General features: G+C 36.4%; 1 protein-coding gene across 2 annotated transcripts in view; it reads right to left on the bottom strand.

Moving 5' to 3' along the window:
- The window catches only part of LOC145998891 (uncharacterized), a 141588-nt gene that overhangs the window by 43645 nt on the left and 73205 nt on the right, over positions 1-24738 (bottom strand). For both annotated transcript variants that reach the window (XM_083135610.1, XM_083135611.1), the window contains exons 13-25: positions 21643-21831; positions 19989-20150; positions 19489-19533; positions 18428-18481; positions 17639-17791; positions 15758-16009; positions 14827-14988; positions 13393-13554; positions 12429-12645; positions 10455-10615; positions 7551-7820; positions 4859-5020; positions 3780-3995 (exon numbers count right to left, since the gene is read on the bottom strand). In XM_083135610.1, coding sequence (XP_082991736.1) covers positions 3780-3995; positions 4859-5020; positions 7551-7820; positions 10455-10615; positions 12429-12645; positions 13393-13554; positions 14827-14988; positions 15758-16009; positions 17639-17791; positions 18428-18481; positions 19489-19533; positions 19989-20150; positions 21643-21831 — 2205 coding nt within the window. The remainder of the gene's footprint in view (positions 1-3779; positions 3996-4858; positions 5021-7550; positions 7821-10454; positions 10616-12428; positions 12646-13392; positions 13555-14826; positions 14989-15757; positions 16010-17638; positions 17792-18427; positions 18482-19488; positions 19534-19988; positions 20151-21642; positions 21832-24738) is intronic.

Raw genomic sequence — 24738 nt, 5'->3', positions numbered from 1 at the left:
ATTGGCGTTTTGTCATATTTTGTAAATTGTGTAAAAATTCCGTGTTTTGAACAAGCAATCGTTTAGTTACGAAGTATTTTGTTGTTTGTTTAAAGTAGGAACAGGAGAGCGAAAAGGAGTCATTTGAACCAGACCCCATTTGACAAGAAACAGCTTTTTTTCCAAAGACTGTATGAAAAGAGAGAGGAATGTATGAAATATAAAATATGTGTGAAATTAAAACAATGGAAGCCTTGAAAGATAATACTAACGAACTTCAAACTATGAAAAACATATTTTCGTGGTGGAAAACTCCAAGTCATTTTCGAAATATGAGCTTGATGTTTTTCTTTATTATGAAGTGGAGATATGGGACGATACGATCCCTCAGCAACAAAATTTTAAGTAAGCTACCTCCAACTTTTTCAATGGTCATAATTACTAATTAGGGTCCGGAAGTTGATGAAAAATCAACTTTTTTTCTGACCCTTAAAAACAATGCTAAACCTGATATCATGTCCGTTTCCCTTCAGTTAGAGCCGGAAAACACTTTCTTTTTTACATTTTCCTTTTGTTGCATTTTTCGGCCTTTTTTGGCTTTTAGTTTATTTGTCAGTATTTTTAACAGTTTTTGTTGCAGTTTTATTTATTTTTGAGGTTTATTTTTTTCTCCTCCCCTGTTGTTTCGTGCATTTTAAATGCATTTACTAGTAAAACTTACATATTTACATTTCTTAACATGGTCCTTTTAGCAAATGCACCATGAATCGAAAATACGGTCAATGGAAAACCATAATATTATTCTTAACTCAAATGTTTGGCAATGGATTAAAATACTTTGTGTGAAGATCTACTTTGAGGTTCTTTTTCTGGACACTATTATCGGTTTAATCTGTAGTTTTAAAGTAAAATTAGTCACAATATTAAATGCAATTACATTCTGGTATATGCGAAGCAGAACTGTATTTTCGGATGCTGGCCGACTACAATATCATAGAAGGCCCACTCTGAAAGGAGATGAATTGGATGATTTGGTGTTTTAAGTCAACTTTATGCATAATAAGGCTAATCGAGGCTGGACCTACAGTTTAAAGTGGAATCCGAACCGAGTGCATAAAATAACGTGAACCATGTGATGTAGGGCGATCGTTTGCTTATGGAATGGAAGGTCATGGGTTCAAACCTACTTCTTTGCAAAATCTTTTTCGGGAAGTAAACGGCTTTGGACGAGAATGCTTATCTACGTTTCTTGGATATTTCCGTTGATATTTATGCGATTTATGTCCAGCATTTCCAGATGCAGAAAGTTGACATGCAAGTTCTTAATATGTGTTAACTTATAACAGTTGAATGAATGGAAAAGTATTTCCCAAAATCCTGCCAATCACTGAAAGATTAAAAACATTAGTAGAAGCATTACTTGAGGCATGCACAGAGGCGACGATTATGGAGTGTGGAGGGGCAGATGACTCAGCACTATGCTAAACTTTTTCTACCAAGGGAAAGAAACTGTCCTTGCCCTCCCCCCTCCCCCACCTTGCCCCATCAGTTTTGAAACCCAATCGCCGCCACTGAGCATGCATCGCATAAATATTTACAGTAATATCATATAATATTATATTACGTTATTAGAACACTTCGTACTCGATAAATGAAAAGGAAAAAATAATAAGGAAAGGGTGAGATTTGAACCTACGATGTTTTGATCTTGACGAAAACAGTAAAAAAACGAAAGTGCTGTCATCTAACCAACTACTCCAGGAGATTGCTAACAGAATGCTCAGTAAAACACGTTAATCTCAGTTGAAGCAACATTGTGCCGGAGTTTCGAACCATTTTTCGCCAAGAACCAAGGAAAAGACACACTTTGCAGAATCGTTTGGTGTTGTGCAAGGTACCTTTACTAAACATTTCGCATAAAATCATCATAAATTTGCCTTCTTGCATTCAAATGTGACCGCAATTCTTTCCAGGTGGATGAGAACCTGTTCAGTGTTTCACAATGCACACACATTTTCCTATTTTTAAATTCAGAACGAAGAATCTTGAAATATTTTCAACATTCGTATTTCTACTTAACATTTTTTTGTCTACTCATATATTTTATTACTGCTTTAGGATATCTTTACTTTATGGAATGTGAAAGAATGAAAAAAAAATCACGAGCGTTTTCATTCAGGAAGAAGAAATGTTGCAAAGTTGGCTACTCTTAGTTGGCTCTGAAGCGCTATGCTGCCAGATTTACGAATTCCGGACTTTGAAATTTTTCAGGGCGGTCAAATAAGATGTTGCGAAGTGTACAGTATGGTGTTGCGATAACGCAAATGCCCCCTTTAAGGATGAAGCATGTGACAACAAGGCAATGCCAGTTCTCATTGATGCTCGTACTAGCATACAGCCTCAACGGTGCATGCATGGTACGTTGAAAATTCAAGCACATTATATTTAAAACCTCATATTTCCAACAACTTTCCCCTCTTTCCATTTTTTGCTATCTGTACTAATAACGCAGTTGTCCTATGGGTGTCAGACTTTTGAAACACCCTGTATTGTATACAGATTCTCAAAAATTGAACTATTATTATTTCATGTGCTTAGTCTGACACTATTTTGGATGCTACCATTGAGTTCTGGAAACTCCAAAATATAAGGTTTGTTCCCAAACATGATCACATAGCTGAAAGGGTTATTAATAGACTTTTCGTAGTCATATTTAATATTATTTGATAAAGTGGGTCTTTTTTAATTTCTTATTATCATAATATATTTATAAACTACAAATTAGATGGAAATAAGATGTCATGAATGATAAATAACTGGAATGAACTAACAGGTTTCAGGAATACAATCTTCGTCATGACTGCCATTTTGATGATGCCATTACAGACAAATGAGGGCTTACAAACTTCTGTTCTGGGGCATTTTAGGTTTGGGGATTAATTTAATATCCAACCCCAAAAAGGGCACGTTCTCCGCCGGAAGTGAAAAATTTTCCAGCATTCCGACCCCATTAAAGTAAGTTTTCATCAAATGCCTGTTGCTATCTTCTACCATTGCCTGGCTACACTGCAGTACAAAGAGAAATTTTCATTTTGTGTGTTAACTGTTTAATGTTGCCACCCATTACACACACAACATTTTTCATACACATTAAACAGGAATGGGGTTTTTAGTTCTTTGAACTTTGTTCACATGTCTCACTCCAATGTAACACATATTAGAGGGTTATCAAACTTTCAAAATGGTCTTCAGTTGCCAGATAGTGTGAAACTCTGTTCAGCTAATGGAACATATAATATTGGTAAAGAAAATGACAGTAATAAAATACATTAATTTGATAGTCAAAATAAGTGCATATAATGCAGAAAACAAAATGATGGGGAAATTAGAAGAAAGGAATGATGAAGGGGATAAAATTAACTGGAGTACCTGTACTTCTTGGGAGTACTTTGTATTACTCGAAATATCTCCTCACCCCTTGAGATAAATATACACAACCCAAATGGCCAAAGAGGTGAGGATTCTCCCTCATTCCCTTGCAGTTTACAGTTCTTACAAGCACATAAACTCAATTTTTGCTATTATGTTTCGCGAGAACATGCACTCCCTTCCTCAGACGACAATACAACATACTAGTATGATTTGCATAATGTTTCCTAAAAGAATTATTATGCAAATCATCCCTCTGGCTTCACCATTGTCCTCATATTAAAATATAAGAGTATCTTCACGGGTAGACCCAAGGCTGAAGCAAACATTCCACAGATTCAGCAAGAAAAGAAAATTTAGAGTGTACTTACCACCTCTCCCTTCGAACCTTCTGGTCCCTGTGGTCCCTTCATTCCTTTTTCTCCCTTTTCACCTGTTTCTCCTTTGTGTCCAGCTGGACCTATGTCTCCTCTGTGCCCCTTAGGTCCTCGCCTTCCACGATCTCCTTTTGGACCTTTGGGACCTGCTTCCCCAGCCTTTCCTGATTGGCCTGCAGCCCCTGATTTCCCAGGGGGACCAACATCTCCCTAGAAGAGATAATACTACCTGGTTTTATGGCTGTGTTGAAGATTTCAGAGATACTTGGAGCCTTTATTTTGAGAATCTACCGTACATTTTCAGTAAGCTACAATTAAATTCTAGGTATGACCTTAGAAAGCAAGCAGCAAGTTACAAAACCAGTGAGCTCCTAAAGATACAAACAAACCAGGTATATTTTTTATTAATTAGGGCTAAGATACTGAAAAAGTACTAGTACAAAACTTACCGATACCAAATAACCAATATTCAACGGATCCAACATAAAATGAAAAACATTCCTTAAGAACCTGAATAGTTCAAGTAATGTATGCTACTAAGTGACATCAATGAATTTAGAAACTTACTGCACAAAATGATTGCATGCAAATTGATTCTTTGTATTTATAAAAAAAACAATAAAATAACATAAATGTGCACTTTATTTTAGGCAAGGTAAGGTAAAGTTCACCGTGCCGTAAAGGCACATTTACGGGATGTGGGGGTAGGGCCGCACACATTCTCGATCTCGTCCATTTTGGAGGTGATTTGATCATCACCATGCTCCGGATGCTTTCAATCCCAGGGTTGCCCCCAGGTACCTATTGATTTGAGACTGGGTGGTCTTCAGAGATGCTGACAAGGCTGGAAAAATTCCGACCCCAGGAATCAAACAGGTAGATGCGCTACCGACTAGACCACCATAATTTCAGGTTTCCATAGAAATAGTTTATCAGTAATTTTACCAATATGGCTATATCGACTGATGCAGGTTAATCAATCCAATTCAATGAAAAGTTAATACATCATAGTAAGATGTTGGCATTAACAGAAAGAACAAGGTGGTTAAGGAAGAAGAAGTAGTCATACTTACAGCTGATCCAGGAGATCCTCTTAGTCCTGGAAGACCCTGTGGACCAGGATTTCCCTGAGGTCCCAATGGCCCTTGTTGTCCTGGAGGACCTTGTGGGCCCTTATCACCCTTTTCTCCTGGTGTACCAGTGCTGCCCTGTTGACCAGCTGGACCTTCAGGGCCCTTCAAAGAAAGGGAAAAAAATATTGTAATTTTTCCTTCGGAATGCATTACAAATATGTATAGTAATTGTGACTGTGCCATGATACAGTTGTGGAGGTACTACCTGCTTCCTGAAATGAGTGATTTACATAAAATGATGGATTTTCCTCCTACACGCTGTAATGATAGTGTAGCAGCTGTTGATATAAATTTGAAAACATTTCTGGTACATAATGCTTGAGGAAATATTGTCCCTATGTTCTAGAAAAAAGTCACAACTTTTGTATTTACAATGTACAAAGGTGCTTAAAAGGGAACAGTGAATTTTTCGGAGTGAAGGTCAGTAATGCTAATGCCATGACAAGAATTTAGTTGCTGTGAAAACACATTTCAGTGTTTACCTATTTAGAATGTTTGGTTGTAACAACACATCCCTTTGCACCAAGATTATTGCTGCAACAGATACAACTACAAATGTCTGACAAAAGATAACATTATGCAGTTAATTCAATGCATGTATGCACAACTGATTAGAATGGCATTTGCTCTTAACAGTCCAATGTTTATTTAATCCAGGACTAATGGGTCTTTAGTTTGAATCGTAGATGAACTATGGTCCAGTCCTGATTATCCTCTGCACATGAACTGAATATTAACTACTATGAATTGTCTCTCAGACCACATTGAATTTCTCTTTTACTTTCTTTCTTGCACCCCTCAAACCACAATTGAACCGAGCCCTTCTCCATGACTTTCAGTTACACGCTGTCTAGGTCACGAGGTTTTGCCATTGTTTGTTCAAATCATATTCAATTCTATTTTCAGCAGCAGTCTGACATTTCAATGGCTCATTACTCATTTTTAATTTCAGAAACATATTACTTTGAACTCCTACTCTTCTGACAACACAAAATTGTAGAAATTTTAAATATTTGGAATTTCAAAAAAATAAAGAAGCAATTTTTGACTGATTTTCTTCCTCTTTGCATAAATTACAAGGTGCATTCAATAAATAACCGGAAAAGTAGTATAAAAAATCTAAAATACGGCCGTGATTGTTATATGTTTGTTATTTTGTGAAGGCATCTCTAAGCTATTCATAGCTGGGGCTGGCATGCCTGCCTCGCACATTGGATGCCGAGAAACAGTTACACAAGATGACGGCACTCTTACAGGAAGTGAAGTGTCGTGAGATTTTTGTTGAGTGAAGGTGTGAAAACGATAGAAATTCGGTACAACAGTTCAGTACGGTGACAACTGTATAAGTCGATCACAAGTGTACAAGTAGGCTGAGAAGTTCAAATAGGGCATAACCAGTATTTGAAGATTCTCCGCGTCCAGGTCTCTCTCTCTCACTGTAATCACAGAAAGCAACACTGCTCACGTGGAGGACTTGATATGGGAGAACCGGCATATTACTGTCAGTGAAATTGCTTTCCAGATGAAAATAAGTGTAGGATCAGCTCACCATATCAGTCATGACGTACTGAGGTTCAGGAAAGTGTGTGCGAGGTGGGTTCCAAAACGTTTGACACCGGAAATGAAGGAGAGATGTGTTGATGTGTACAGGGAGCTTTTGTGCCCTTATGAAGCTGATGGTGAAACATTTCTTCATGCTATTGTCACTGGAGATGACAGTTCTATGAACGAGACAACAATGGAATGGCGACATCCTTCGTCTCCCAGACTGAAGAAAATGCGTGCTCAACAGTGCCGGAAAGGTCATGTTAACTTTGTTTGGGATCACAAGGTCATAGTGTAAACAGTACCACCTACTTCAACATTTTGCATGAAAAACTGAAACCAGCCATTCTGCAGACGACGTGGCATTGTGTTCACTGGTGTGATTTTGCTCCATGACAATGCGAGACCGCACACTGCCAGTGTCACATTGTCTACCATCGAGGACCTAAAGTTTGATTGCTTACCCCAACCTCCATATTTGCCCAATCTCGCACCTTCCGATTTCCACTCCTTTTGCCCACTGAAAGATGGACTAAGTAGATCGAGGTTCCAGAATGACGAAGTCCAGTCAGTGGTGCATGAGTGGTTACGCACTTGTCCAAAATATTTTTTTCACTGTGAAATCAGTGCCCTTATCAAGTGCTGGCTAGTGGACTATGTTGAAACATAGTACTGTGGTTCTTTTGGTGCTTGTAATAAATATATTTTACAACATATTTCCGGTTACATATTGAATGAGCCTTGTATGCTACACTTTTTTAACTAAACAATAATAATTGACAACTGCTTTACAATAGTCCTTTATATCCATGTCAAGTCATGTGAAAACATGTCAGAAATTGAGAATAACAAAACAGCTGGTTCACAAGTCAAAATCAAAACAGGAGTCTGACAGATCTCTCCATAGTAGTCGTGTGATTATCAATGTCCATAGTACTTAAGGGCTAATACGAAACCTTTTCCCAAACATACACACATATGATGAAGGAATACAGGTGTCTTGTGTTGTTGCTGTTGTGTCATTCATAATTCTGTTAACTTCTAAGTAACTATGTAATATTAGTTTATCTATTAGCCATGCACGCACCGGTTTTCCTGGAGGTCCTGCAACGCCCATTTTTCCTGCTGGTCCAGCTTCACCTGGTGGTCCAGGATCACCTGGTCGTCCATCTGCACCATCCTTGCCTGGATCACCTTTGGGTCCTATAATTCCTGGTTCTCCAGGAGAGCCAGGGAACCCTGGAGGGCCAGGGCTTCCCTTCGGTCCTTCAGGTCCTATGTTTCCTCTTGGTCCAGGTGGACCTTGAATTCCTGGTTTGCCTTCCTCTCCCTTTGAACCTGGGGGACCTCGTTCACCCTAAATGTAGGACATACAAGATGCATTAGTAATGTTCAGAACTGATGAAAAGAAACAAGTTATGCATATTTTAAGCTTTAACATAGGACATCTGCGTCCAAAAATGTGACCATTTCATGTTCATGAAGTGGAAAGGAAATATACACACATTTCAAAATTTCATGATGGGGACAAATTTTGAGTTAAATTATTATGTTCTGAATCATTGAGCACTTGCAAGGAAAATTACTAATATCCAGGATATTATCAGAAGTATACAGTGGGATGTGACACTTCTCATTGTACTTTGGGGCCTACCTGAAGAATTTCTGCTACATATACCATCTGTGTTATCCATGCCCCTATCTCTTTAATAATTTAATCCCGTGTTATTGCTATCCTGATATCTCACATGTACACATTTTGCATGCCACTATCATAATAAAATAGAAATGAAAGATGGACCTAGAACAGTTAATAAACTATTTTCAAAATGTTTTGTTTTGATCTTCTAAAGGATGATCTTCATCAGGAACATTGTAAAATTAAGACGTTAAAACGCTAAGTTGGGGAAGGATTTTTAAAGGATCAAAATCCTGAATTTGTTTTCTTTGTTACATATATTAACTGCTCGAGATATGTCTTTTGTTAATATTTTATTATCATAAATGTGGCAACACAAAAAGTTGCCAATAATTTCAACCCAGCTCTAAACCAGTGTAAATACGAGGGTTGCTGGATAAGTTTCTGCAAACTACCACCAACAGTGGTGCTAGTGTTCCGCTACTATAAAAATTGGAAGAATAGACCTTTTTAATGTTTAAATTATCTTTGATTGTTTGTCTAAGCCTATTCGTTTATTTTTCCACAGCAGATTGAAGTAATAGTTTCGTGTGAGAAATGTAAATTTCTCTTGAACACTTTCGGGGAATGATTTTTTATGATTTCAAATGTAGTTTAACACCGAAACAATGCATCTGGGGATGAACCACCATCCAATAGGACTGTGTACAATTGGTTTTCCCAATTCCAGCTTGGTCGAACATTTTGAAGTGATGAATTTCGTGAAGGTCATCCATCCATATCTGTTGTTGCCAGTAATGTTGATGCTGTGCATGAAATGATTGAGAGAGATCGGTATGTGACATACCGTGAGATTCAGGCATCCTTGAACATTGACATGAAAGCAATACATACAATTTTGCGTGGTCATCTGAACGTACGGAAACTTTCAAGCCGTTGGACCCCACACAACTGGACCAAAGCTCAAAAACGGGCTCATGTAAATTGGTGTAAAGAAATGCTCAAAAAATTCAACCGAGGAAAGTCAAATTTGGTGTACTACATCTTTACAGGGGACGAAACTTGGATCTATTCATACAAACCCGAAACTAAACAGCAATCCACTGTTTGGGTGTTGCAAAGTGAGCCAAAACCAACAAACGTCATTCGTTCGAGGAGTGGTGGCCAGCAAATGATTGCTTGTTTCTTCGGTTATACCGGACATGTGGCAACAATAGCTTAAAAGATTGAAGGACTGTAAATGCTGAGCAAACAATTTGTTTGCTAGAGGTCATCAATGAATAAAATAAAAAAACCAAATTTTCGCATTATTCTTCACCACGACAACACCAGTTTCCACTCAGCACACCAAACTGTTGATTTTTTGTCCAGTAAAATGTTGAATTAATGACTCATTGTCCATATTCACCTGATATATCACCTAATGACTTATTTTTGTTCTCACACACAAAAAATAAGATGGTGGTGAGCGATTTGTGTCGCCTGAAGCAGCTGTTGATGCATTCCGAACAGCAGTTTCTAAGGTATCAGCTTCAGAGTGGAAAAAATGCTTTCAAAATTGGTTTGAACGTATTCAAAAGTGTATCTATCTTAAGGGTGAATACTTTGAAAAACAATAAAGCCATTTCCAGAATTTCACATGTCTTTTTTCATATTGATTGCAGAAACTTGTCCAGCAGCAGTCGTACTATACTTTACTTCTGACAACCTCTGTGGTGGAGTGGTTAGCACAGCATATTACGATGCCAGGGCTCCCAGGTTTGAATTCCAGTTTGGGTATGGGTGTTCTGTGTGAGTATCCCTTCGTCATCTTCGCAACTAGCCAAAAGTGGCAGAAAAGCAAAGTAAAATAAACCAAATCAATATACTTTGCTTAACATTTATCATGGTGTTATATTACTAACTGTATTTCAACTAAGAAATATATAACACTATGTTTATTCAGTTAAGTCATTCAGTACTGAATTAATGATAATCAAGTAAAGTTACCAACAGAAAATGACCATGGAAATGATACTTTGCATGACTGATTGATTTGGTATATTTTATTTCACTTTTCTGCCACTTTTGGCTAATGCGAAAATGAGGTTGAGTGGTGATGTGATGAAACTCATGAAGGGACACTCACAAAGAACACATATGTCCAGGCTGGGATTTGAACCTGGAACCCCTGGCATCCCAGTGCCGTATGCTAACCACTCTACAATGGAGTTCGGTGATACTTTGCATGAGGAAAGTAAAAACAGCTTATGTTAGTTGCCTGTTACTAATATGAATGCATTAATATATATACTAGCATCAGATTTTGATAAATCTACACTCCAATAATATTTTAATTAAGGAGCTTCTTACATGCTTTCCATCACTTCCAGGAGGACCTGGTGGTCCCGGATTTCCTGACTCCCCTATCGGTCCTTGAAGTCCTTCAGGACCAGGTGGCCCTGGGACACCTTCTCCTCCCTTACTGCCTCGAGGCCCTGGTTCTCCTGGTGCCCCAGCTGGCCCAGGGGGACCTGAAAAAAACAGAAACCAAATGTATACACAAGGTATTCTGTGCTAACTTTGTAGAAGACAACACTATACGTAATTTACTTTGAATTTTTCTTTGGAGAGATCTCATTATCTACTGGTGATTTGTTCAGGTATGAAAACAGTTTAAAATATATCCTCTTGAAAAGAGACTTGTAGCTGGTTCAGGCAGATGTAGCCAGAATTTTGTTTTGGGTACAGCCCCAACCTTCAATATATATAACCCAAATGTTCCTGTCACTGTGTGTGTCATTTGTGATTAGGTAACTGTTTTCATAAAGTTCTACTTTTGTCCAAATGTTATCAAACATATTAAACTCACAGAGTGAAAGATGTTATGTGCAGAATATGCATAAAATGTGGTGAAATGCATGAGAGCACTAAAAACATGTGAAATAATAAAATTTACATTATTTCACAATTTAATGCACATGGCAAATGTGTTTAGCAAGTATCATTTTATCCATTTATAAGTGATTTCATATGACAAGTAATGTTTTCTGATGTTACTGTGATGGTGACAGTTAAGGTCTTATATATAGGCAGTGTTTTTTTTCTGGGAAGAAAGGTTCCAGTACTCTCCAAGTTTATTATTGAGACAAACGATGAGCAAAGAGTATCATATGAAGTACTAAATATAACACAATATGTTCATAAGTGATCATGCGTACATGTAGCTACACACACACACATTTTTTCATTAAATTAAAATGTTACTTTTTCTCTTACTACCTGACTACCATGCTAAAGGTCCCGGGTTCGATCCCCGGCCGGTTCAAATCCGGGAACTTTTCTAACGTTGGAAGCGGCCCCGGTGCCCACCCAGCGTCGAATAACATGGGTACCTGGGGAAACCTGGGGGTAAAGGTGGTCAGGGGCGTGATGCTGATCACATCACCCCCACTCACGACCGGATCAAGAAAGTGTGGGGTGTTACCCCCACACCCCCTATACGCCTTCATGGCGTGGTGCTAAGCACAGGGGAACACTTTACTTTTTTTTTTTTTTTACTTTTTCTCTTAACTTTAAAAGGTACCAGTATGGCATACTGTTGCGTACCACCAGAAAAAAATGCACTGCATATAAGATGTCCGATGTACCATTTGAAGATGATTTAAATTCTATTTCCTTGCATATCATAATAATGAATTATATGAAAATGAATAACCAATTTTGTTATTGAACACTCGAAAATCATTAAGAACTGACTACTTTTGTTTCTCTAAAAATTTCATAGTATAGCAGTGTAATATAGCAAAAATTCAATTTCACTGCTTGAAAACATCTGTAGAGATAATGTAAGGTTGTAGGGACTTTGTGGACGTGCTGTATATGTATTTCATTAAGTTAGCAATTGTTATGTTCCATCCATCAGATCTTTTCTTTCTAGAATTAGTAGCTCCTAGTGCTAGAGGGGCCGAACAGATGGTTCTCCCCACAATGTTCACCTTTCAGATTCCATATAAATGTTGTTCCTAGGAATTTTGTAAGAAGATATGACTGTAATGGGGGATGGGGTAGTTAGTACTGTAACTCATAATGATTGTTTTGAGTTTTTGCTTTAAGTCCATTTTTTGCACAAATAGGCTAATCAGGACTGGACCTACAGTTTAGAGTTGGATCCAAACAAATATGTGCCTCCACCAGGTATCGAACCCATGACCCCTTGATTACAAGGCAAGGACTTTACCACTAAGACATTGGGGAGGCCCCTATAACATGTCAACAATGATGGAAAGTCTCTGCTTAAGATCTACAAAAAACAGACTCAACTAAATCTCCTCCAAAAAATCATACCTTTAGCTCCATGGTCACCCATCTCTCCTTTCATTCCTGGTGGTCCTGGAAGTCCTTGAGAGCCAGGAGGACCAGGGGGGCCTGCTATGCCGGATGGACCATCTTCACCTTTTGGGCCCTGCCTACCTATTTCACCAGGTGGACCTTTCTCTCCTGGAGCTCCCATAGTGCCTGGTTCCCCACGGGGCCCCTGTGACCCTGGTGGCCCATGTGGTCCCTATAAATTTGAATGATTACTTGACTTAAATCTGCATGCTAGCTTCAAAATATATTACTGCAATAATTTGCAAACCAATTCATTAAAAAATTTAAATTGTTCAAATATTTTTTAAAAAAAATAACAACCTGAGAGATGCTCTACCACAACTATGGACGATGATTATAACTAAAAGCATTACTTATATATATGCGAAAAATTTCCGTCAATCTCTTCATACTTATTAGATTACTCGTAAAAAATAAATTTGCATCTTGATAAAATTCTAGGTATTCCTAGATATGTATTAAAATAGTATATTGGGAGTACTTTAGGAATTCGTGTCATTCAAACTAGACTATGTTCACACTACAATATACGTAATTTTGTGAATAAGTTAGTTTCTTTATTTTTTTAAACTGAACGTTATTTATGCTCTGTACAGAAATACTAAATAGGAATATTAACTTTCAAAGTTAATTTTAAATTTCTGACTTCTAATATTCCCTTTACTGTGTCAAGCAGAACTTTTTTTCCCTTCTATTACTGTCTATTTACATAATATAGTACATATGCATGCTTAATTCCCCATTCATTTATTATAATATAAGAATTTATTGTTTTTGTTACTCATTGAACCAAAAATCTCCAGTCTGCATTGAGTTAATGATGCAAATCACATATTAAGTATACCTTCATAATTACACGTCAATTAATTTGTTTTTAAGTATCTACCATCAACTCTACTACTTAGGATAAATTACTTACTGCATCTCCTTTTGATCCCTTAAAACCCTTTTCTCCAGGTGGGCCTGGCTCCCCTTTATCCCCATCCTCTCCTGGGGAACCCATTGGCCCTGGAGGACCAGGAAGGCCTCTTTGCCCCGGTAAGCCATCTCTACCTGTTGGTCCAGGCTGTCCTGTTTCTCCCTAGTGGATAAAAATATCAACTTGTATAAATTTACTTATCAATGAGGAGAAGGAAATGTGAAATTTTGTTATCATGAACTGACACTTAACCTAACACTTATATCTAGAAGTCCTACAACAAAAGTATTATTTTTAAGAAATGGTTCTGGCAACACTGTAGTTACCATCATTTACTGAATTTGAGTACCAACTCTTTAAAAAAGTTTGCATTATACCAAAAACACTAAACCTCTTCTTCTGAGTGGTTTTCTACAGCTATACTTTTGAGGTATATTATTTTTTAAAAAATGCTAATTATCTTCTTCTTTTTATTTTTGGCTCGCACCGCATATTTTTGTGATTTCTAGCCAAAGTTACTGATTTCAGGTACTATTATATATGTTCCAAACTGTTGATGAATATATTTCACTATTGACTTGTTTGCTAATTGTCTTTACACCTGTTATATTAATTGTTGAATACTTTAACTGATACCCTTCATTGTCATAGTTACATTCCTGAACCACTCAATTACAACCAGAAAAAAGAGTCTGCATTGAATCACATCTGTTATTACTCACTCTTTTTGGTAACTAGATATCCCTCTTGCTTTATATTTTCACCTTTGTTTTAGACATAACACAGAGCTTGAAAACATCTACATGCATGGCATATTTCAATTAATATATCATGGTATAAGAATTAATTATTTTTTATATTTATTGTGACTATTCACAGAGTCAATTTTAAGTTTCTGGTAGGGATGGACTGATTTGTAATTTTAGCCAGGACTGATAAGGCACCATTGTATTGACTGATGCTAATGACCAATATGCTACCAATCCAATTATTATTAATGGGAAATTTTCTGTGAGAACCCATAATTGTTCATTCATCTCATCAATTAATGTATGTAATCAGTTGAGTGAAATGGATCTTACTGTAGATAGGAGAACTGTGCATATTTGGAAATTTACTTTACACAGTTTCAGTATATTAATGCTGCTTTTATTTTAATACATAAATGCAGAATTTGCTCTCAATTAGAGGCTATTTATAGAAATATCTCATTGGTAAAATTGTCCTTCCACTATTTAGGCTAATTTCCATTTCCAGCATATTTCAACAGGAAGTGAATCCAGCCATTTTCTCATGACTAGTCAGATTAAGAGATAAAGTGTGAATGTTCTAGTCATGTTTGTGTTTTGATAGCCCCCAACTTTAAGTACAATGTTATATATATATATTTGTTACCATCTAGGCAAAACTATTTATACTAGATACTTTACTCACCCTATCACCCTTGGCTCCTGTTGACCCCGGAGGCCCAACAGGTCCCTTTCTACCATCTGGTCCTGGAGGCCCTTCTTTTCCTGGTTCTCCTTGTTGCCCTTTGTCCCCTGGAGGGCCAAGAGGACCCGTTGGTCCCATTTCTCCTTTTAACCCTGGCATTCCCTGATATATATACAAGAGGTATTATTATTAATAGAAATCTCAGATTAAAGAGAAGAGTCTAAAACAAAATACATAAAACAGTATTGTTAGCTGTAGGTTGAATTAAATGTCATATATTCAGCATAAATATATAGTTCAATTATGTTATATTTTATTGTTATAATACCAAATCACAATGTAAAAAGTTACAACTTATTCAATTGCATTCTTCATACCAAAGCTTATTAAGGTAAATGAAAAACATCAATATAAAAAGCAAAATATTTTTTTTTATGAGTAAAAATACAAAATCAATATATGTTAAAGGCTAGAACTACTAAAGAATATATTATTTAATGATAATGGAAAATGTGATAAAAAATTAAACAAACTGGATACACCAAAGGGGGTTAAGGAGGCCAGAGCCTTGCTCCTGTTTTAGACTTAATTTCCATGTTAAAACAGGTCAGTGTAATTATATCTTTCTATTTTTGTATTAATAATTGCAATGAAAATTATTTTTCCAGATGAATCACCTTTAAAAAATTCCTCAGTGCACTTATGGGACAAATACTCTCATGTGCAATAATTTGAGTTTAAAATACATGTTTATTACAGCATACTATGAGTGTGCATGTCTGAGCATAAAAACATTTCCTTTAAAAGTAATAAATGCAAATTTGGTTTAAAGATGATCTAACTTAACCTGTCCAATGAAAGAATGAAAGAAACTTATTTTAAAAAATATAAAATTTCTCTGTTACAACTAAAGTTCCAAATCTTTACTTACAGGCAGTCCTGGATGTCCTCTTTCTCCAGGAAAACCAGGTAGCCCTGGTCCTCCAGGCGGTCCAGGCTTCCCTTGAGGTCCCTGAGGACCTGGCTGCCCCTCCTTACCCATGTCTCCAGGATGTCCAGGTTCTCCTGGTAATCCAGGCAGACCTGGCTCTCCTGGTTCTCCTACAGGGCCTGGCTCTCCACTTGGCCCTGGTGGACCCACTACACCTGGAGCCCCTGGTGGCCCATGAGGACCAGGCTCTCCCTGGAAAAAAGTATGATTTATGAAACTTTCTGAAAATATCACTTTGTAGAACTATTACTCAAGAGTTTTAGCTGTAAATGTTAATGTTCTCAGATTTAATGTGAGTGGTCTTGGGTCCTGCAAACTCCAAAATGTTGTTGTTGACCCAGCTTCATAAGGACAATTGGAGACCAGTAGTAACAGACTCTGTTCTTGAAAGCAGATAACAGTGACAATGGGATTCGATGCACTGACCACATGTCACCCAACAGAAAGCTGGTTGGCAGGCCCTGGTCCGCAAAGGGCTGTTGCAAAATGGAGAGATGAATGTGTACTCCGTATTTGATTTTACTTAATACTCATTTGGAAAAGTTTGGGATGACATTTTTGCATAGAAATTTCACTCCATACATGTGCTTCAACATTACTGTTATCATGTGTATGCATGTACACATATTGAATTCAAAAACTCACATCAGAGATTAATTAAATTTTTCAGATTTATTTATCTGAATATGCAACAAACATGAGATGAGATAATTAAAAATACTATTCTGTGACTAATGTTCTGTCCCCATGCTATTTTAATTTATTAGTGTTCATTTACATGGGGGTAGTGTAGGAATGTAGTCTCATACAGAAGACTGAGTGTATAGATATAGGTAGATAATAAAAACAGTTCTTACAAGCAATACATGGTATGGAAATATTTTCTCAACAAAACACTGTTTTATTTTTAAACTCTAAAGCATAAGCTACCAACAAGGGGTCCCTTTATTATCAAAAACATTCATGTTAGGGGGATAAAAGATATGGTTGATAATAATTAGATGTAAGCGAGTTCTATAGAGGTTCTATTAATTTCGGTGGCCTCTGCCACCATCCACTTGGGAGCTTGGAAGTCAGCCCAGCAGTGAAGCAATGAATTCCCAAATGGATGGTGACAGAGGCCACCAAAATTAATAGAACCTCTACAAGTAAGTTTCGTGGAAAGAGTAACTCACTTATGTCTAAATAAAAACATTCAGCAAATGATTTTTACATTTTCAATGGAAACCATCTGTAAACATAAACACAAAGTTAAACTCACATGTTGGTTAATTATTTAATACAGTCTGACTACTTTAGCAGCAAACATAAGTGCACATGTGCTATATGGAAGAGTTCAGTGGCAAAATAGGGGTGGATGGCAGTTTGATAAGTCAGTTCTGTGAAAATCATCTTTATTCCACTTTGAAAGGGTTTCCTATGAGTTGTAACAAACAACAAAATGAATACAAGCAAACCACTGATCTAAACAATACAGGATAGTTACACATTTGCTACTATCTATTTCTCCCTTTCACATTTAGATTCATGGGCCTCCCCGATGGCACAGTGGTAGTGTCGTCGCCTTGTAATCAAAGGGTCCCGGGTTCATTACCCGGTGAAGGCACACGGCACAATGCTTCGGATCCCACTTTACACTGCAGGTCCAGTCCCGATTAGCCTTACTGTGCATAAACTGGACATAAAACAATAAATTAAATGAAGCATTTAGATTCATCCACTAGAGCTAGGTGAATCTGTGGTTGGACAGTATTCATGTTATATAACTGAAACAAACAAACAAACAACAAAAAAAAGAAAGAAAGAGAGAGAATGACTTACAGGAGGCCCTCGTTCTCCTGGTGGACCAGATACACCATCCTTTCCATTAAGTCCTGGTGGACCCTGAGGCCCTATGAAGCCACGAGGACCTTCAGGTCCCTGTGGCCCTCTTTCCCCTTGTGGACCAGGGGGACCTGGTTGGCCTGTATCACCCTGTAAAAGAAAAAAAAAATACTCATTTTCTATTCTTCAAGTACAAAATAATTTTATATTACAAAATAATTTTAATTAACACTCTCTGTATGAAGATGTTGATAAAATTAACACTTTATCACAATTTCACATACTCCAAAGAGGATGTATAGCATCGATCTCTCCCTTTAATGTTAGATGTCCTAAATAAAGGATACTAGATATATGAAAAAATCTGTGACTATATTACCTTAACTGCATGAATTAATAATACATTATCAGTGTTCGAAGTGAGGGCAAGCTACCCCCCCCCCCCCAGCTAGCAATATTTTTGCAAAGTATCCTCCCAGTTGTTTCATTGTCGCCTTGTTAAGCAATAGAAGCATCCCCCAGCTAACATTTCCCATTTCAAGCACTATATATTATTGTTATTATTGTACACCTGCAAAAATGTGATTATTATTTTAAAGTTGTGATCATTTCTGATGAGTAGGATGCCTTTAATAATTATTCCCTTCATTACATTTATGAAAGCCATTAGAACAACACTGGAATACTTATGGATTGTGACATTTCTGTAGTGAATTTCATGGATGTTTCTATTATACAATGAAATCAACCCATCAGAACCTATTTTATTAGTAAAAGAACACTTACCTTTGGCCCAGGAACACCTTCCAATCCTCTTCTCCCTCTAGAACCTCGGAAACCCTAGAAAATGAGAACATGATAATTAATAAATTAATGTAACTAGGGCTGTGCTGATACCACTTATAGCCAATAGTAATTCCAAGTCTTCTTGGATCCCAGTGATACCAACATCAATAGTATTTGAAAGTTGTATCAATTCAAGTGGTTAAGAATATTTGTAATTTTAATATATAAGTTTTCCATTCGAGCTGTTTCATAGCAGAGTTTTGTTTTAAAATATTCACATGAGATAACCATTTAATCACAAAGTCCATTTCTCTCCCCAATATTGCTGCAAGAATTTAAAAAAAAAATATGCAGATGCATAATTTCCATTACATTCAGAGTCTGCAAAGGTGTCACATGGTACTTTTATGAACTCCACAAAACAGCCAGAGTCGAGATAATATCAACTGGTATCAGTGATTAAATTCCAATTGATATGTTCTTATACGCATATCACTCGCATTAGCTGATGCTGATACATCAGCATTCCTATTGGGTCAACCTTAAATATTAATAAAAGAAGGTTTTCAGACTATTCTCAACAGATCACATGACACAAGAATTACGAATACTAAAGTTTCAAAACCACAATTCCTACTTAGTAGATCGTAGATACAACTCCCAATAGAACAGATATTACAATGCACATTAAACTACTAACTTCCTAATTGCTAAAATAACTATAGAATCATAATTAATTTGAGAAATGGATACACATGTAAGCATATCCATTTCTCAAATTATCTGTTGCCATAGTTAAACAAGTTTCTAGTCTAATTGTTGCAAGAACAGAAAGAATATTCATCAATATTATTATGATATTGTCACTAGAAAATTTATTCAGATTATATTTTATTCCAATTACAATTTAGGCATGTCCACAAATGAGGCTTTAAAAAATTATTGACATTTATAATTTTCAAAATTCTGTCTCATGGAAGTGAACTAAGTAATGTACTTAAAATGCTATATATGGTAAATAATTTTCATCTATCCATTATAAAATTACAATCATAACTTACACGAGGACCTGCCTCGCCTCTTTCCCCTGGAAGTCCTGGGTTTCCCTATAAGAAGAAGATTTATGAATTTATAAACAGGAAGGTAAGGTCACATATTTATACAACTTTACTTCTATATATCTTGAATACTAGGAATTCATCCGAAAGAAAAGTTCCTCAATGTAGAGTTTATATTTACAATTATAAAAAAAAAGCCAGATGGTATGAAAACTGGCCATTTTAATACATTGTCTAAAGCTGAGCATGAATGTGTTATGCAATCACCTCCCAAGTCATCTAAAAGTATCAAGAACTTGACAACAATAGTAAAATGGAGATTGCCTTCTCCTTGACATCCAAGAATCTAACAAGTGACAAAAAAGGTCATCTGCTTCCAGAACAGGTTCTTAATCCAACACTGTAGCAGTGTGAGGCTTTTTTTTGTTACTTTATGGTTTGTTGTGTTTTTATCCTAAGTAACTGGTTACTTTTTGAAAAATATTTTCTTTTAAAAAACTTACTCTGTCTCCTTTCTCACCAGGTGTTCCTGGTTTTCCTTGAAATCCTTTATCCCCCTTTTCTCCTGGTGGACCTGGATAGCCAGCAAATCCCGGAATTCCTAACTTTCCCTTCTCTCCTGTAGGTCCTGGTGGTCCTGCTTCTCCACGTGGTCCTTCAAAGCCCTATTAAAAAGAAAAAGGGATTCTCTGTATGTCTACATGCCAACCAACAGAAATGCCAACCATACTTTTTGTACGACTCTTTGAGAAATATATATGATTAAAGACAGGGGTGATTCCTCCATTTAGGAAGTGAGGAACCTCCTACAGTTCATTTATACTTTTTTCCAGTTCTCTACTTTTTAGGAGCGTACATAATGCATGTTATAAAATTATCAGTGCAATGTACATAAAATTGACTAGGTTACTCAAGATTTGACTGTTGTTGCTCTCTCCAGCTGCAGCCCAAAGACAATGGACACACACACAGGCTTTGCTGCTGCTGAGGAACCTTGTTGGTCACACTACAGCCAGATGGAAGAGGACTGGAAGGAGCATTGCTGTGGAGGGGGAAGGTTGTGCAGTTAAAACATTCGGCAAGAAACCAGGAAGAGTTTCCTCAATCAGTGATGCCAACCCCAGCAAAATGATACTAAACCTAGCACAGTTTGACCTTCGTTGGCACCTGTCACCCCGTTTTTGGCACAGTGGTAAAATCTAGCATCATCTGCAAATGTGAGTCTCTGGGAAAAGGAAATCGAATTCAAGGGAATATGTTTTCAGGAAATAAAAATAAAATTATGTCCAAATCTTATTTCTACTTTACCAGCGGACATGTTTCTAACAAAAGAGAGTACGTCAGCCTAGTGGCAAGCTTTACACAAGCATACCATGACCCATCCTCTATCTTTTCTTTAACCTATCCAATATAGTTTGTGAAGATATTTTAGGGCAGAAAATCAATAGAAAGTTGGGGGTAGACAAACATTTTTATCAAACCCTTTCAAGTTCTATGCTGAACCCATTTCATTTGTTGAGCCATTGTAGACAATAGTGAATAATAAGTAACGCAAGTTCAAAACTCGAAAAGTAGATGCATAATTGAACTTACAACTACAGTTATCCCAAAAAAATATATAATAATAATAAATCCTAGTACAATTTAGAATCATTTAGCATAATTTGAGAGTTTAAGCAGCACTTTTTATTATCCTCAATCCATACAACGACAGGGAAAGGAGAGGGGGGGGGGGCAAAATCAAAATTCTTGCAAAATCTGAAATATTGTGAATGTTATTTTCATACGCTTGTATAGGTTCACATTTAAATATTTCATAGTTCAAGGGGGACAACGGCATGTGTCTGCAGCTAACATTCTAAATGCAATGGATAGTACAAGCGATACGTGTGACTGTAATTAAATGCATTTTTCAAACCATGTCAGCTTACCATACCTTCTTCCTACACCCCAAAAAAGCCATGATTATACAAGATAGTTAACTTTCACTACTGACTTGTTTTTAAATTATAACAGAATTCATACATAGTGAAATGTTACATTTTTATTAAAGTAAAAAAGCTGTAAACAAATTCTGAAAATCACTTGCATCCAACATTCAACAAAAATACCACTTTGTATAGTCTTCTACAGTTTTAAAGAGAACTATCATCATACCTTTGGACCTTCCGGACCCTCCAATCCAGGAATTCCCTGAGGTCCTGTGGGGCCTCGTTCTCCCTTCATACCTAGATCACCCTTTTCACCATCTGCCCCACGGTCTCCTTTGTCTCCCTTTTCACCTGCATTGCCTCTTTTTCCTTCATCACCTTTCACACCTCTAGGACCTGGAAAACCTACAGGGCCCTACAATTGAGATAAAAACTATATTAAAATCCTATTTCAAGTAATAAATACATCACAATACTTAATATGTTTTTTTTGGTTTTGGCACGTAATATTTTTTACACAATATTTCAAACATTCTTCATCAGGTGTGTAACTGAATGCTAAGTCAAGTGTCAAATCTGGTTATAGTGTTGTATTTAATTTTCTTCTTTCCCTGATTTTTATCTTTATCCATATTTACCTTTGTTCCTTAATTTCTTTGTAATTGCAAACAGTACACATGTTCTTGTATTGTAATGTCTTGAGTGTAATGTATTTTTGTTTATAATAATAATAATAATAATAATAATAATAATAATAATAATAATTTTATTTATTCAGTTTGATCTTCAAGTACTGAAGGCTGCATTTCTCCCTGTGTTTTTTTTCTAATAATGTAATTGCCATCCTGCATATAAAGCTCCTATGTGTGTGTTTGGGCTATGGTCATGATGCAACTCTCATGCTTTAACTATATTAAAACCTTCTCTTCAACAGCTGGAAGTTGTTGAGGGAACATGAAACATCACTGCCAGTGGAGCAGGAACGTTTTTCATTTGGGGGGTACAAAAATTCAACCTTACATATGTATATATATATATCTGTCTCTCTCTCTCTCTCTCTCTCTCTGTGTGTAGGGGGGGCATGGGAAATTCCATTTTAGACGCGAATATAGTTTTTTTAATGAAAAATTTATGACTATTTAAAAACAGGTTTTAAGACCAGATAACAATTCTAAAACATATAAAGTTCTGGAGCTTATTCTGAGCTCATTTTGAATTTAAAGGGATGGAAAATCAGGAGTTTGTAATATGAAAATTGCGAGCAAAGCTATGTGTATTCATTTTAATGCAGGTTGCTATTTAAAGGGGGTGAGGAGGATTCCCCCTCCTAACTTGATTCATTCCAAATCAGGAATAATCATTTCCCACCCACTGAATATGAAAATCATATTTTTAAAAATATCGTACTTATAGAATTCCACTTCAGTTGAGTTCATTTTAGAGCCCCATAGCATTAATCTAATTTATGACAGATATGTACCGTATGCAGTGCCCTTTAGAAGCCATGTATTCGGTAATTTCTCAGACTTCTAGAAGGTATTTTACAAGTACCGTTTTAACAATTTTCGAAAACTGTGCCCTGTCTTTGACGTATGTTAACATGACTTTTCGAACACTTGTTGACAGCTATAGCATTGTGTTGCTTTTTTTTAAAAGATACTGAATCGAGATGATTCCCAATCAACTCTTAAGAGATCTAACTTTGAAGTATTTGTAAAACATTTGACATAGTAATTATTTGTAATGTAATTAACTGTACTTTATGATGATCTTCAAACACTGAAAGTACTATCATTGCATGTGCTAAACCGAAATCCTTCATATCTCAGAGCAAGCAAAGTTAGACGAAAACCATACGCTCGAAAGAATATTTTTCAATCGTTGGTGGACAATATGAAGAGCCGGTTTGAAGAGTTAGGTTTCTTTTCAGGTGTAGTCGTATTAAATGCAGATACATACGTGTGTTTTATGGTGACATGTTAATTCCTCGTTTATATAAAAAAAAGTGAACTTTAATGTAAGCGAAAGCATGTACGCATCACCAGTCGAAGATTTTCACATCTACAGAGAAAATTCAATACGCATTCCCACCTCACTCAAGGACCTTGTGAATCCAATCCAAATTGTACCAATATCTACAGCTGAGTGTGAAAGTGGGTTCAGTGCCATGAATTTTACCTTAACTGATTAGAGAAATCATTTAGAAGTTCAAACCCTGCTTTTCCTTTCAAAAGACTCCCAATGCATTGTTTTAATGGAGAAAAATTTGCAACAAAATGGAGTGTCCTTGACAAGTCAACTGGCAAATTATCAAACCTGCAGAGTCTCATAAATTTTGTGCATTCAACTGAATAATGTAATTTTCTTACAGTTTGACTTTAGAATTTAACTTGAAATGGTGTTGTGTTTGTGTTGCATTCGATATCAAAATTAGATTTTAAGCAATTTATGTCCAATTCTAAGCATATCTAATTCATAGGTAAATCCCCCCTTCTGATAAAATCACAAATCACACCCTGTTTTAATGTCTAGGAAATAACGCTGATCCATTCAACTAGGAATGGTATCAACATGAGCCAAATGTATCACCACTCAAACTTTCACAATGTATATATGTCATTAAAGCAAAAATTTTCTTAATAACATTTTTCTGCTTTACATTTTGTTCGACACTGCGAACCATTTTATCCTGAATTGATGAAAGTGGGCAGCACAGGCTCGCAATTGTCACTAATGGATTAACTTTTTAATTACAATAAACAAAATAAACAACTTATTTGAAATATGAACAAGATATACGCTTGGTATGTCTGAATAAGACACAGTAATTTAAATTTATTTTAAGTAAATTCTTCAAATGTGATACCAAAGTTTCGAACGAGATCGTCTCAGACATCAAATATAATCTCCTTTTGATTTTGCATAGATTTATTTCAGGTGGTCTCCAACTTTCAGACTTTTCTTGCCTCAGTACCATCTCTATTTTTAAAAAAAATCTCTTAATATATAGGTTTAATTACAGTTTTCCGAACACCCTCTGACAAAGTTATAAAAATATTTGGTGAGGTACATTGTACCCCCCAAATTGGTCTGCCGTGTCACGTCCCGAAAACAAGACGAGGCAGGAATTGTGGAAGTATTTTGTTTCGGAAAATTCCATTTGAAAAATTCAAAATGAAAGAAGGTCAGTCATATACTATTCTGATGCAGATTTATATCTTCGAATCAACGCGATCACTTGCTTACAAAACATGTACCCCCTTACACGAAGGGGCATTCGTCTGCAGCGTCATTTTCTGAAAGTAAACTTTAGCTCATTCCA

The sequence above is a fragment of the Lepisma saccharinum genome, chromosome 14, assembly GCF_977018435.1.
Source record: "Lepisma saccharinum chromosome 14, izLepSacc3.1, whole genome shotgun sequence".
Taxonomy (NCBI): Eukaryota; Metazoa; Arthropoda; class Insecta; order Zygentoma; family Lepismatidae; genus Lepisma; species Lepisma saccharinum.
This window is presented reverse-complemented; position numbering and strand designations above follow the sequence as displayed.